Source organism: Gobio gobio (assembly GCF_949357685.1).
Source record: "Gobio gobio genome assembly, chromosome: 17".
NCBI lineage: Eukaryota > Metazoa > Chordata > Actinopteri > Cypriniformes > Gobionidae > Gobio > Gobio gobio.
The window spans coordinates 18,889,418-18,904,089 of record NC_137110.1 but is presented as its reverse complement, the minus strand read 5'-3'; the positions used below and the strand labels follow the sequence as shown (position 1 = coordinate 18,904,089).

Sequence of the window (14,672 nt, the reverse complement as noted above, 5' to 3'; positions counted from 1 at the left end):
TTTTTAACCATTAGGCTACTGTGAAGGATGTAAAACTTTACGGTTTCACAGACGAGGCTTAACCTCCTGGGTGCCACTGTCCACACACTGTTGTCACAGTTTTAAGTTTGAATGTCCTGTAAAGAGCACATTCAGGGCTTTTCAGAGAAACAATTGTTACATGTTTTGAGGTTTCACCAGGACAACAACTTCTCCTTGGTCTTTAAAAATGAGTGAATGGTCAAATTTAGCACTCTTTTGGAAATATAATATTTTGTAATTATCATTTAAGTCTGACCAATTTTTAGGAAAATGTTATGGGGTTTCTAATCAAAATATGACGTTCTGTTACAAACCAGGGCATTGATTTCAAACATGTCCTCAATAGAGGACACCGGGACTTGTTTTTCGGGCATTTTGGAGACACAACAGTATATGGAAAGAAATTACATATCAATATTCATATAAAATATTAGATATTATTATGAAAATATTGCCAACCATTACTCTTATTATTCCACATTCATTACATGTTGCTCCAAGAACACATTAATATGCAAATTAGAGATAGTGTATAGATACATTGCATTGAATGGGAAACTATGTCCATTTTACCCACATTTTGCATAAAGTAAAATTGTATATCAATTAATTCCATTATATCTTTCATCTTTAAACAAAGTTTGGTTAAAAAATCCTGTAACCTAAAAATGTATTGGTGAATGAAAAAAAAATCCCATTGCTTTTGCCTATAAATGTCATTTTTAAATAAGCCCTGGTGTCCACTTACGAGGACATAGCATAACATATGAATAAAAAATAATTTTTCAAAACTTTTTTCCCCTTTTGTTTCTTAAGCTCTAAACAATGTAATGACATGAAAAAAGACTAAATTGCATGTTTGAGCTGATTTAACTGAAAGCAACTTGCACTGACATATCTTAAAATATGTTAGTGCAATTGTTTTGTTTCAAGGTGCACATCAGTAATGTTTTTTTTTCTAAGGCAAAGCCACTTGTCCTTAAAACCAAGGCCTAATCCTGGCTTAAAGGATTAGTTCACTTTTAAATAAACTTTTGCTGATAATTTACTCACCCCCATGTCGTCCAAGTTGTCCATGTCTTTCTTTCTGCAGTAGAAAAGAAATTAAGATTTTTGATGAAAACATTCCAGGATTTTTCTCCATATGGACTTCAATGGGCTCCAAATGGTTCAAGGTCCAAATGACAGTTTCAGTACAGCTTCAAAGGGCTTTAAATGATACCAGACGATGAATAAGGGTCTTATCTAGCGAAACGATCAGTTTCTGCGAGAAACCGAGCAGTATTTATGCTATTATTTCACCTCTTATCAGACAAACGTGATCCTCTCTGAGCTCAGCCATAACTTCCGCTAAGTGAGGTCAAAATAAGAGCGTGGTCATAGATGTATACGTAGATGCCTCATTAGCGCTTGCACGGAACAATATGAGGCATCTTCGATCGATATATCTATGACCACGCTCGTATTTTGACCTCACTTAGCAAAAGTTATGGCTGAGCTCAGAGATGATCACGTTCGTAATAGCCCAAATCTCTAGATAAGACCCTTATTCACCGTCTAGTATCGTTTGGTATCGTTTAAAGCCCTTTGAAGCTGCATTGAAACTGTCATTTGGACCTTGAACCGTTTGGAACCCATTGAAGTCCATTATATGGAGAAAAATCCTGGAATGTTTTCATCAAAAATCTTAATTTCTTTTTGACTGCAGAAAGAAAGACATGGACATCTTGGATGACATGGGGGTGAGTAAATTATCAGCAAACGTTTATTTAAAAGTGAACTAATCCTTTAATCTAAGCGCTGTCTGTGAAACCAGGCCAAGTGTATACATCTGAAGAGAAACATTTTCCAATTCCATTGTTTCACAAATACATTTTACACAATAAATGTTGTTCCAAAACAGCTTTTATATTTCATACTTAAAGCTATTACAAAACTTTTTTTCTTCTTACTTTCAAAACTATGTCTGTCGATAAAATAACTATACCAAAATACTATAGGAAAACATTTTTACACTGTTATTCAATTTGAAACAGAACCCCTTCCCCCTTGCAACCCCCTGAGGGACACTGAGGCAGGTCATGACCCCATGACTGGAGAACAAGTCATCTAAACAGCTGTAAATAGTTTTGGACTACTGGAGTAACCCCATCAAAGCAACCATTCAGCAGTCTTTGTGACAAAATTGTGACATGTCACAAGGTAATTATAATCTCGGCAGTTTATTTATAGACCTAGAATAATGGCTGAATAATGCAGGATAGTTGAAGAGGTCAGTGATTTGTTTAGGTGTATTTGTCTAGATGTAGGTCACATCTTCTGTGCTTTCATCATTTAAATTATACATTTTATTGTCCCAGACTTTTAATCTTAAAGTGATAATTCACCCAAAAATGTAAACTCTGTCACTTATGTCCTTCCAAACCTGATACGCTTTTCACATAAGTCATATAGGTTGAGTAAATGATGACCTGGTGAACTATGCATTCAATCTTTGAAAGTCCATTAGAAAATGTGAAAATTATTTATATTTTTCAATTGAGGCATCATTTCCACTAGACCCTTTTCAAATTCTCCTGGTTTCTCATAAGCGGAAGCTGTCATAGTTGGGTAAATGAGAGACTACATTAAATATATATATATATATATATATATATATATATATATATATATATATATATATATATATATATATATATATATATATATATATATATATATATATATATTTTATTTTTTGTTCCCATTTTCTCAATAGCAAAAGAAAAACTCCACAATAGTGTTCCCACAGCTTTCAAAAAGAGGAAAACATAGAGAAAGGCGTCAACAGTGTTAACTATTTTCTTGTAATTTGATACAAAGGTAATAATTAAAAGTATAGTGTTATAAATGTACATACAGTTTGAAAAAAATTAAATATCATCAAATTAACTTACTTTAGCTATTAAACTATAGCAAGATAAATAAGGAATCAGCGATTATTCTACAGCATAGTTTCTACAATACATTATTTTAAACTAAATTGTTCTGTCTTATAGGCATTGTATTGTGGATAAATTAAATACCACTTTGAAAAGTGTGTTTTTAAAATACTTTTTTAATTGGCTCTATAGGACCAAACGAATCCAATACCGTTCAAATTAAGGAGTAATGGAAATATGCCTTTCTTCTGGTCCCAATTATACATGTATTTTTACAGAATATATTGATAAAAAAAATCTTTATTTCAAAGTGCTAAACACTGCATAACCTACATTGTCATAATAAGGCAGATGCAGAGTGATGCCTAGAGCGCAGGTACACTGGGCTGAAGGCGACTGTGATTCATGGACATTCAGCTAAATCACATCATCTCCAAGTTTGTTTACCATTCTTCCGCGCACAACAAGGATGCCGGATGTGGTGACGGAGGCGATTATTGAGTCTTATGCGCTGATGTTTTTGGTGATGTCAGCGTTTTTTCTCTACTTTTGTGGCATGGTCTGGGCATTCTGCAACCCTAAACTCAGTGGCTTCGCTGAAGAAACAGAGTGCGACACGAGCAGTTTTTCACAAGTCCCTTTGCAACACATATTCGCAGATCCCGAGGATGTGGAAACAATACATCGAACACACCACATCTGACCAGCTCCGAATGTCTGGATCATTCGAGTTACATCGCTTCATGCTATATTGTGGATATATATTTTGAAGTTGAAAGAAAACAGCATATTTGCTCCAGTCTCATAAGTTTTTTCTCTCCCATTTACCTGAACATCTGCACGCGTAGACTTCTGTAACCAGGGAACTCCAGCTTCAACAGAGGTAAGATTGACGAGCCAGAGTCGGATTAATTGTCTGTGATAAAATAAATACTAAACCTAAAATTATTTGCAAAACACAGAAAGTTGATTATAGCATGATCGTTTCTTTATTAACACAGGGAAGTGCTTCTCTGATCTTCGTCTCCATGGCAACCCATCAATACCTGCAACCCACGTACATTGCTAACCCTCACCTGGAGAATTACAATCATTCGTTTCTGATATGTGTGTTTATTTAATGCTGTGCAGTTAAATAAATTGTTACAAGTGCACTTCAACTATTAGTACTTTGTTGTATTTGCTTTATTGTACATTGTGTGAACTGAAAAAAAAATTTGTATAAGAAAGTCTCAGTTGCAAATATCAGTGTATAGGCTGAATGACATGAACCCAGGGGATCAAATCTCTAACACTGTCTGACATCTCAAGACACATTAAACAGTTAATACTGTTGCCAGGCAAATTATTATTCATAAAAATGTACACATATAGTTCAACACATACACAATTATTCACTAAAAAGAGATGACAGACACTAGTCTTTTATACTAAATATATATGTATATTCTCTTATTAATTAAAGCATTTTGGAAGAAGGCCCTTTGGGTGACAAAATAAAAATGGAATTGATAAAAATATGTATCAGATTTGTGGTCCCATTTCAATCAGAGAAAGAGACTGCTGACTGTTCACAGTACTTACAATGGTAAAAGCAATTCACATGTGAATGCACTGCAACAAAACTAATGTAAATAATATAAATAATTAGTTATTCGTAATTAGTAGCTCAAAAAGTAGAGCATGGTGCTAGCAACCCCAAGGTGATGGGTTTGATTCCCAAGGAAAGCAATGACTGATAAAACATGTACCTTGAATATCACTTTGGATATACTCATTTGCCGAATGTATTAATGTAAGTACTTGTTTGTAAATACAATTAAAAAAATGTGAACAATGCCAGACTTCCACAATCATTTCATATAGTGTTTCGATCTTCATGAAAGACAAATATTATAGAAATGTTTATCCATAGAGATTTTTCTTTTGTGTGGATAGAATGCATGAGGGTTTTGTCTCCATATTTTACATTCAGATTTTTGCTTTGATATCTAGATCCTCGTCTCTCAGTTTCTTCCGCACTGTATCCTCAAGTTCCAATAACTTCACATAGAGGGCTTCTGAATTTCTCTCATCAATATCCATCTAAAAAACAATTGACATTACAGTCGGATTATGAATGACGGTACATGCAATGAATGATATGAACAGCTGAGATACATAAAAGTCCAACCATTTCTTAGCAGAACCAACCAAATCACAAAGAATATAAACCCTATAGACTATAATTTTCTATATAAAACTACATTTTAAAAGAATTACAATTCTGTGACTAAAACAGGCATAAAAATAGATGAGTGAGGGAACCCGACTGTCAGGTCTGACCTTGCGTGGCAGGGTGTAATTGTTTCCAAGCCCAGAGGTCAAACTGTGGTATTTGGCCATCGGGTCCAGTGACTCAGGTTTCTGCATGAACAGCCAAAACTGTGTAATAAAAAACAATAGATGAAATCTGAGACCAGGAGAAATCTATGAGGCCTAGTCATTTCTACGACTGACTTGCAACACTAAGCTTCAAAAACTATTAAAGTTTTTTTCCATTCCATGTACTATGAAACATTTATTGTTTCCCAGTCAAAGAATTCAGTAGTTCTATATAGTGATGCACTCACTCATCGGACACTTTATTAAGTACACCTTGCTAGTACCAGGTTGGAATCCCTTTTGCCTTCAGAACTGCCTTAATTCTCCATGTCCTAGATTTAACAAGGTGCTGGAAAATATTTCTCAGAGATTTTGGTCCATATTGAAATGATAGCATCACACAGTTGCTGCAGATTTGACGGCTGCACATCAATGACATGAATCTCCTATTCCACCACATCCCAAAGGTGCTCTGTTAGATTGGGATCTGGGGCCTCATTTATAAACGTTGCGTACGCACAAAAGAAGGCGTACGCCGCTCTCTACGCAATAATTGGTATTTATAAAAAGCAAACTTGACGGGAAAATGTGCGGTCCTTCACGCAAGCTCTGACCCAGGCGTACGCACAAAAACGGGTGAAATGAGAAATGGCGACACCGTCGGCAGATGGAAGAAACACGTGAAAGTGTGTGAAACTGTAGACCGTTGTGTAAAAGAAATGGCTATGCCTCTCATAAATAACATTAAGACTTCACAAAGCAAGTCTTACAATGAACAGCCAACACGAACACCCGTTTGATCGATCTGCAGTGTAAAACAAACAAAAGCAAACGAAAATTACAACATAAATGCAAATTAACACATATTTGCAAAAAGAAAAGTGAAATATGTTCTGCAATAATATTGGCATGTTATGCATTGCAATTCATCCTCATAAATATGGTAAACAACGAAATAGCTAATGTACAAAACTGATATTCTCGTCAAGTGTCCGTCTGGCGGAGCAGATAGATGCAATTAGACAGATAGATAGATAATTAGGGAGATATATAGATAAATAGATAGATGTATTAATTGTCCACTGGGGAAAGTTGTTTTCATAGTAAAATTTCTTCATCAGCTACGTTCATGGTATTCATGCATATGCCTTTCGTTTTATTTTTGATAAAATGACGTCTCAACCATTCAGAAAGCTGCAAGACATTACATTTGCACGGAACTATTTCCCATTTCCACGTAGATTATAACCGACATCTGTAGCTTGTCAGATTCAATTAAATGGATGGAAATAAAATGCCCATCTCAATGCGTAATGACGCACAATGGCTGATCTTGTGCTCTAGAAGATGTGGCGAATGGAAGGATTCGGAGTGAACGCATCTTCAGACAGCAAGAAGACACACTCTGGCGATGGAGCACTAGACGCTTTTTTGCCTCGACTTTGATGTCCGACCATTTCTTTTTTATTTCGGCGATAGTCCGAGGTTGTGAGGCTACAGCATTTACGGCGTCTGCAACCTTTTGCCACTCAAGAGCCTTTTTGGCATTAGTAATGCCCACACTGTGCCCTCCAAACAACACTTTTCTTCTCTTTTCAACCTCGCCAACGATAACTTCTACCTCACATTGAGTGAAGTTTCGTTTTTTTTTAATTTCCTCTCTGTGTTTGCCATGATTTCGCAACCTATGAATATTAACTTGTGGGCGTTCACGGACTATTTATGGGCAACTATGGGCGTGACATGAAGCCGCAAAAGCTGCGCTACATTTAGAATTGATTGTGATTTATTAAAGGGTTAGTTCACCCAAAAATGAAAATTCTGTCATTAATTACTCACCCTCATGTCGTTGGACACCCGTAAGACCTCCGTTCATATTCGGAACACAAATGAAGATATTTTAGTTGAAAGCTGATGGCTGAGAAAGGCTTCACACAGGCCTCCATTGGCATTCAGTACATTGACACTTCCAAGATCCATGAAAGGCACTTAAAACGTCGTTACAAAGTCTATCTCACCACAGTGGCTCTACAATAATCATACAATGCAACGACAATAGTTTTTGTGCGCAAAAAAAAATCAAAATAACACCTTTATCCAACTTGTTCTCGACTTCCGTGTATGCCTCCACGACGCATGCGCGAGAATATGACGTAGATCCGGCGTTCGGACATATGACCCAGAAGCGATTTGTTTACGAGCAGAGGAAGACGCGCGTGTCTAAGCTGTTGGATTCTACATTGATCGTGCTTTAGGTCTCGGCGTAGTGCTCAAAATGGGGCTTAAGTGTGTATTTCATCGATTCCCGAACACCGGCGCTACGTCATATTCTCGCGCATGCGTCGTGGAGGCACACACGGAAGTCGAGAACAAGTTGGATAAAGGTGTTATTTTGATTTTTTTTTGCGCACAAAAACTATTGTCGTCGCATTGTATGATTATTGTAGAGCCACTGTGGTGAGATAGACTTTGTAACGACGTTTTAAGTGCCTTTCATGGATCTTGGAAGTGTCAATGTACTGAATGCCAATGGAGGCCTGTGTGAAGCCTTTCTCAGCCATCAGCTTTCAACTAAAATATCTTCATTTGTGTTCCGAATATGAACGGATGTCTTACGGGTGTCCAACGACATGAGGGTGAGTAATTAATGACAGAATTTTCATTTTTGGGTGAACTAACCCTTTAAGGGAAAACTGCGTAGGATGTGCGTGCGCACGGTTTTATAAATCCGAATATTTCTGTGCGTACGCACGTCCTATGTTTCATCCGTACGCCAATTCTGACGCAAATCCTACGCAAAGTTTTATAAATGAGGCCCCTGGTGACTGTGGAGGTCATTTGAGTAAAGTTTAACTCATTGCCATGTTCAAGAAACCATGGTGCGTTTTTCTGTTGGAAGTAGCCATCAAAAGATGTAGTAATAGTGATGGACATGGTCAGTAACAATACTCAGGTAGGCTGTGGCATTTAAACAATGCTCAATTGGTATGGGGCCCAAAGTGTTCCAAGAAAACACCCCCCACATCCTTACACCACCACCAGTCTGAACCTTTGATACAAGGCAGGTTGGATTCATGCTTTCATGTTCTTTATGCCAAATTCTGACCCTACAATCTGAATGTTGCAGTAGAAATCAAGACTCATCAGACCAGGCAACGTTTTTCCAATCTTCTATTGTCTAGTTTTTGTGAGCAGGTGTGAATTGTAGCCTCAGATTCCTGTTCTTAGCTGACAGGAGTATCACCCGGTGTGTTCTTCTGCTGCTGTAGTCTAGACATGTTGTGCATTCAGAGATGCTCTTCAGCAAACCTTGGTTGTAACGAGTGGTTACTGTTGCCTTTCTATAAGCTTAAACCAGTCTGGCCATTCTCCTCCGGCATCAACAAGACATTATTGCCCACAGAACAGCCGCTCACTGGATATTTTCTCTTTTCTCTTCAGACCACTCTCTGTAAACCCAAGAGATGGTTGTGCATGAAAATCCCAGTAGATCAGCAGTTTCTGAAATACTCAGACCAGCTTTTCTGGCACCAACAACAACCATACCATGTTCAAAGTCAACTTTCTTCCCCATTCTGATGCTCAGTTTGAACTTCAGCAGATCATCTTGACCATGACTAAATGCATTGAGTTGCTGCCATGTGATTGGCTGATTAGATATGTGCATTAATAAGCAGCTGAACAGGTGTATCAAATAAAGCCAGAGAGTGTATTAATTATTCAGGGTTAAACTTGATGATGCTTTAACCATTTCGGCGGGTGCTAGTACATACCAAAGCTTCTGCTCCATTGTAAGGTGAGAGGGTAAAAGTGTTAGTGAATATTCTTATCTGATGAGAGAGGACAAGACATCACATTGTTAAATTTGTGTACGATTTTCCTATTATCGTGTTGATATACAAGAAGTAAAGTAAATTGGGGACCTACAAGCCACATTATTGGCATGATGAGGGTCCAGAAGAATGATGGTAGAATGCCATAGGTGAGGTTAGTCATGACCAGACCAGGACAGATCACTGATGAGTACAAACCCTGAGAACGGATCAGTAGTATTAATTAATAATTCACAAATAATATAATAATAAATGATTATGGTATATAACGATAATGGTACTGTATATAATGGCATGCAAATGTTTGGAAGTTTCGGAGTGTGGCTATCAAGTTCTGCAGGGAACTAGAAACTTACACGGCTATTGTAGCGGTGGTTTAGGGCAAAGCTAAGTAGATCAGATGCATATTTCGAGGAGCTGTAGGGCTCATGGCCTTTCTGATGCTGCATGTCATCTAGACTAAAAGCCGATCGCTGAGCATTACTGGAAGATGTCCAGATCACTAGAGAATTGTGGTCCGTCTGGCACAATAAGGGCTCCAGTTCCCTCACCTGTCACAGGAGCAAAAAATACAGCTGGGTCAGGGAATATACTGATTCATTTCTGCATGCTAAACAGAATTACAAAAACACTGATTGTTTCTGTCTTCCATTGTATGACCCATACTGGTAATGCTGCCCCAAACTATCACCATTAGGTGAGCCAAAAGTTGACAAGTCAGACGATCCAAAAAAAAAAAAAAAAAACCCTGCGCACCACACACTGTCTTAACACAGTGAGGAACAACACCCTGAGAACAAAATGGCTGACAAATGAAACTGGTTATAAAAAAATAACAAAAATCACATTAAACATGGTATTTTATGTCATGGTATTTTGTAATGTTTTTGAACAAAGTCTCCAATGCTTACCAAGGCTGCATTTATTTAATCCAAAAATACAGTAAAAACATGAAATATAATTAGAATTTAAAACAACAGTTTTCTATTTTATGTAAAAAATTTTTCCTGTGATGACAAAATCATTCTAATATGCCGAATTGCTGCTCAAAAAACCTCTCATTATCATCAATGTTGAAAACAGTTGTTGCTTAATTTGTGTGGAAACTGTTACTTTATTTTCAGGATTCTTTGAAATAGCAATCTTTTCTAACATTATACATTTACTGTCACTTTTGATAAATCCATCCTCCTCTTGCTAAATAAAAGTATTTAAAAAAATCTTACGGACCCAAACTTTTGAATTGTACTGTATATTTTAGTTTTTTTGTTTATGCATTTCTTATTTTACTATATTTTTAATAATCAAGTGGATGTGAGAGAGAAGCAGAGGGCAACTTCTGACTAGGCTTGTGACTAGAAACACAAGCCTAATTTGATCCCCCTCACTCTGTGCCGTCCCAGCAGAAAATCGATACGTCTTGTCTAGCCTTCGAGGACACGGAGTGCCATATCTACTGCAACTTTAATGTCTGAGCCACTTGAGCCACAATAACTCTACTGTATAGAGAAGCACGAGGAGTGAACGCTGCCGCCCTGAATTCCAGCGCTGATGACCAGATGCCTTAGTGCAAATGAATGAGCTCTTCAATTAACATCAGCAACACTTCACAGGAAAGCACAGGGCTGCAATTTGAAGACTCAAAATAACTTCAGCACTAGAGACGTTCGGATGAATTATTGATCAGGCAGCTGCAAGGGAACAGGTTGTTGACAAGACTGAAATGAATGCTGTGGCATCCATTGATGAAATATTGTTCTGGGTGATCTTTTTGAGGCAGGTGATTTGTTTGATAGGAATACTGTTCTCCCACAGCCCAATTTTTCTCCAATAGAAATTGTGTGTGGTCATTGAAACACCCTCGCTGATTCTTATCCAACAACTTACCAGAAGGAAATGACCAAAAAGATTAGTGGCAAACACCTCCTGCAGACCAATGGGTGTGACCTTATCTTCCTGGGTCAGGATACCCTCCGCCGTGGCAAACATATGAACCACATTTCTGATGGGTAGATAAAAGGAATTGTAATCAAAGACTTCTGCTATAGTCAACGTAATATACTATTATAAAACACACAGCACACTGTCTATGACATCAGTATATACTATAACCTGCATACTAACTTTAAGAGTAGTAAACACAATACAGTATAGGGTGACCATATTTTGATTACCGTAAACCAGGATACTCGGCCCGGCAATGAGATACTCAAATGATACCCGAAGTTTACTCAAAGATTCCTTATTAGTTTCAATACATTTAAATTATGCCCCCTCTGTATTGATAGAAAATTGTTATATTAGGGCCAGGACAGGACTGGGAAAACAGGACGTTTGGTCACCCTAATACAGTACTCACTATGTAACAATCAATGTTTTAAAATGAATAATACTGAATCACTGGGGATGCATTACATTACAAGCAAATTTTTGAACAGTGGTGTGTTAAAAAGCATTTATTTTACATGCATAAAATAAATTAGTATGCACAGTTTGTGTACTATGTTGTATTCTTTTCAAGTGTTGATTTATATAAATAATATGACAGCAATATCAGATTCACCATTGAGGGTTGTAATGTTGGGGCTCAAACATTTTAGAAAATGTTCTATGATATAGAAACAATACACCACTGTTCAAAAGTTTTGGCTTGGTACATTTTTTTTTTCTAAATGTCTTTGAAAGGCTGCATTTATTTGATCAAAAATACAGTAAGAGGGTTATATTGTGAAACATTATTACAATTAATAATAACTGCTTTTTATTTTAAAATTTATTCTTTAAACTGTAATTTATTTCTGTGATGGCAAAGCTTCCAGTCTTCAGTGTCACATGATGCTTCAGAAATCATTTTAATATGCTGAAGTAACATTTCTTAATATTATAAATGTTAAAAATAGTTGTGCTGCTTTGATTATTATTTTTGTGGAAATGGTGATACTTTTTTTAGGATTTTCTCAAATGAATAGAAAGTTCAAAAGAACAGCATTTATTTGAAATGGTAACATTATAAAAGTCTTTACTGTGACTATTGATTTACTTTAATTGAAGTCATCCTTGCTGAATAAAAGTATTAATTTCTTTAAAAAAAAACTTTGAGCCCAAACCTTTGAACAGTAGTGTATATTTAGAAAGAAATACTGTACCTAGAAAACAGGCCTTTATAAAAGGCTTTGTGATCTACCCTGGGATTAGGCATGATTCCAGCATTGAGATACAGATAGTCCAATCTGTTGTACCTGTATATATATATAAAAAAAGAAAATGTTAAATAATGTTTTAATATACGTTTATCAATCTGGGGGCTTCAAATGCGCTTTACTGGTCATATCATACCAAGTACAAAAGTGTTGATGGACTATCTGATTAACTATAAATTCTTGCAATGGCTCCAAGGGGTTTAAAAAGTTCATCTGTTCATTACATAGAATCATTACATAGAAGTGCATTTTATTTAGTTGGTTTCTGGTATGGATACTAGAGTACTGAAAGTTGTATAATAACACAGAAAAATGTGATTTGTACATCATTCATGGAACGTTAAAAAAGAAAGAAAGAACGTGTTCATAACATCATAAGCTGGGTTCATGCTTACTGACTGTGTTTGAATATGCACAAATGAGATTTAAAGGAATAGTCACCCCAAAATTTAAAATCTGTCATCATTTAGGCCTACTCACCCTCAAGTTGTTCCAATCCTGTATGAGTTTCTTTGTTCTGCTGAACACAAAAGAAGATATTCTGAAGAATGTCGGTAACCAAACAGTGGGGTCTATCAACTGTCAACTGTTTAGTTCCCCATATTCTTCAAAATATCTTAGTTTGTGTTCAGCAGAAGAAAGAAATTCATACAAGTTTTGAACAACTTGAGATTGAGTAAATTATAGAATGTAGATTTTTGGTTGAACTATCCATTTAAAAGGGCAGACTAAAATTTTAGTCTGTTCTTCTCACAAAAAAAAAAAAAAATCACTATAAAAGACTTGGAATATAGATTACTTTTATGATGCTTTTAAAGGGGTACTTCAGCGCTGGGAAGATGAATGTGTATTTAAACTGAGTCATTTATGTAGTAGAAATGTGAAATTATTTTTGAAGTTGGTGCCTTCTAGACTGAGAAAAGACAGAAAATGTATTTGTCTCATGTGGATGAAAGACAACAACTCCCAGAATGCACCTGCTTCGCTGCCCAACGAGGCTACTCCCAAAGCCACGGCCACTGGTTATCACTTGCCCACCATGACACCGCCCCCACCGTTGTTTTGATTTTCATAGTAATAAAATAATTTTGTTCAGTTAGAGAACAGACATTACTATTAAAAACTGAATGTGTCTTTTCAATAAAGTGTGAGTGAGCCGAACGAAAGTCACGGTACAAACGCAGCAGGAGTCAGATTTAATTCGTCACGAGAGCGAAGAGCTGAGCTGAGGTAAGCGCGGCAGTCATTCACGACGCGTGTCCAGTCTGGCGCGTTTTCAGATCATGCCTATGGAAACTGCTCCGTTATGAATGCCCGAGCCAAGCCGAGCGGACGTGTGCATTTACATTCTGTGAATGAGATCCCACCCCTATGGGCGGGTTGAAAAAAATAACAATTTTTTTTTCCAGAAATAAAATGCATAATTCTCTCGTCTCAGGGGGATATGAGGGGGGAAAGTATGATAATTTGAATATATTACCGGGTTTCTACTGATACTAAATGGCTGAAGTAACCCTTTAAGAGCATGACAGTATAAGCATAACAGCATTAAGTCCATCAGAATTATTGTGTATTTTGGTTAACAGGGACTGGGATGTCTTACTTTTGCTTGAACTCCTCAGCAGCCCTGACCACTGAGCGCATGTTGCCCACATCTAAGTGCAGGAGAGAAACTTGAGCTTGAGGGTGAGATACTAGAAGAGCCTGTCGGGCAGCCTCGGCTCTCTGCATGTTCCTGCAGGCCAGACAGAGCTGCAGCTGGGCATCCTGGCTCAGTAGACGCTCACACAGGGCAAGGCCAATACCACTGAACACATGCACGCAAACAGGGTTATAGGCAGTGAGCAATGACTTACAGAGTAGTTGAGAAATGTTGCTCAACTACGAGAACACATGCAGAATAATACAATTAATCAAATTAATCCTAAAGTATTAATCAAGGTATTAAGCTACTTTAAGCCAATACCTAAAGTAAAGTATTAATCCTAAAGTATGTCTTTTGGTTATTTAAAACAGAAACATAATTGAAAAATAGCCAAATGGAGCAGTGATGTAAAACAATTAAATACACAGTTTCGTTACCTGTTCGCACCGGTTACCAACACTACTTTCTTCATCCTATCTTTACATTCATTCAATATATGATATGCTACCTGTGATACTGTACTTTCCCTTCGCAACCGTTTCTAACGTGGTATTTCGCCGGGGTCTGTGTGTGTGTGTACGGATGGAGTTTGCACAGCCGCCATGGTGTGATTGGAGGTCACAGTTCTATCGGCCAATCAACCGTTTCCTTTCTGTGACGTGACATCTACTCTGACCAATCAAGACCT

At 37.1% G+C, this 14,672-nt stretch overlaps 1 protein-coding gene across 3 annotated transcripts; it reads right to left on the bottom strand.

The window, feature by feature from the left end:
• Window positions 1-3,910: 3,910 nt before the first annotated feature.
• Window positions 3,911-14,615, bottom strand: hsd17b7 (hydroxysteroid (17-beta) dehydrogenase 7). 3 transcript variants are annotated; one of them, XM_079841887.1, is made up of 9 exons: window positions 14,422-14,615; window positions 13,943-14,146; window positions 12,286-12,378; window positions 11,027-11,141; window positions 9,496-9,690; window positions 9,234-9,338; window positions 9,080-9,136; window positions 5,268-5,366; window positions 3,911-5,027 (listed from the first exon to the last, which is right to left on the bottom strand). In XM_079841887.1, exons 1-9 carry the CDS (start codon window positions 14,454-14,456, stop codon window positions 4,914-4,916), a joined length of 1,017 nt encoding a protein of 338 aa, XP_079698013.1. In that variant the 5' UTR covers window positions 14,457-14,615; the 3' UTR covers window positions 3,911-4,913. The 3 variants fall into 3 exon arrangements, with proteins under 3 accessions (XP_079698013.1, XP_079698014.1, XP_079698015.1); XM_079841888.1 differs by lacking the exon at window positions 9,080-9,136; XM_079841889.1 differs by lacking the exon at window positions 12,286-12,378 and having other exon boundaries at window positions 14,422-14,593.
• Window positions 14,616-14,672: the final 57 nt, after the last annotated feature.

Excerpts from the sequence above, each read along its gene's own strand:
- hsd17b7 (XM_079841887.1), bottom strand. The coding sequence starts at position 14,456 with ATGAAGAAAGTAGTGTTGGTAACCGGTGCGAACAG. Across the intron at positions 14,147-14,421 it reads TTGGTAACCGGTGCGAACAG|TGGTATTGGCCTTGCCCTGT; the intron begins GTAACGAAACTG and ends GCATGTGTTCAG. Across the intron at positions 5,367-9,079 it reads ACAATGGAGCAGAAGCTTTG|TTTTGGCTGTTCATGCAGAA; the intron begins GTATGTACTAGC and ends TTTATTACACAG.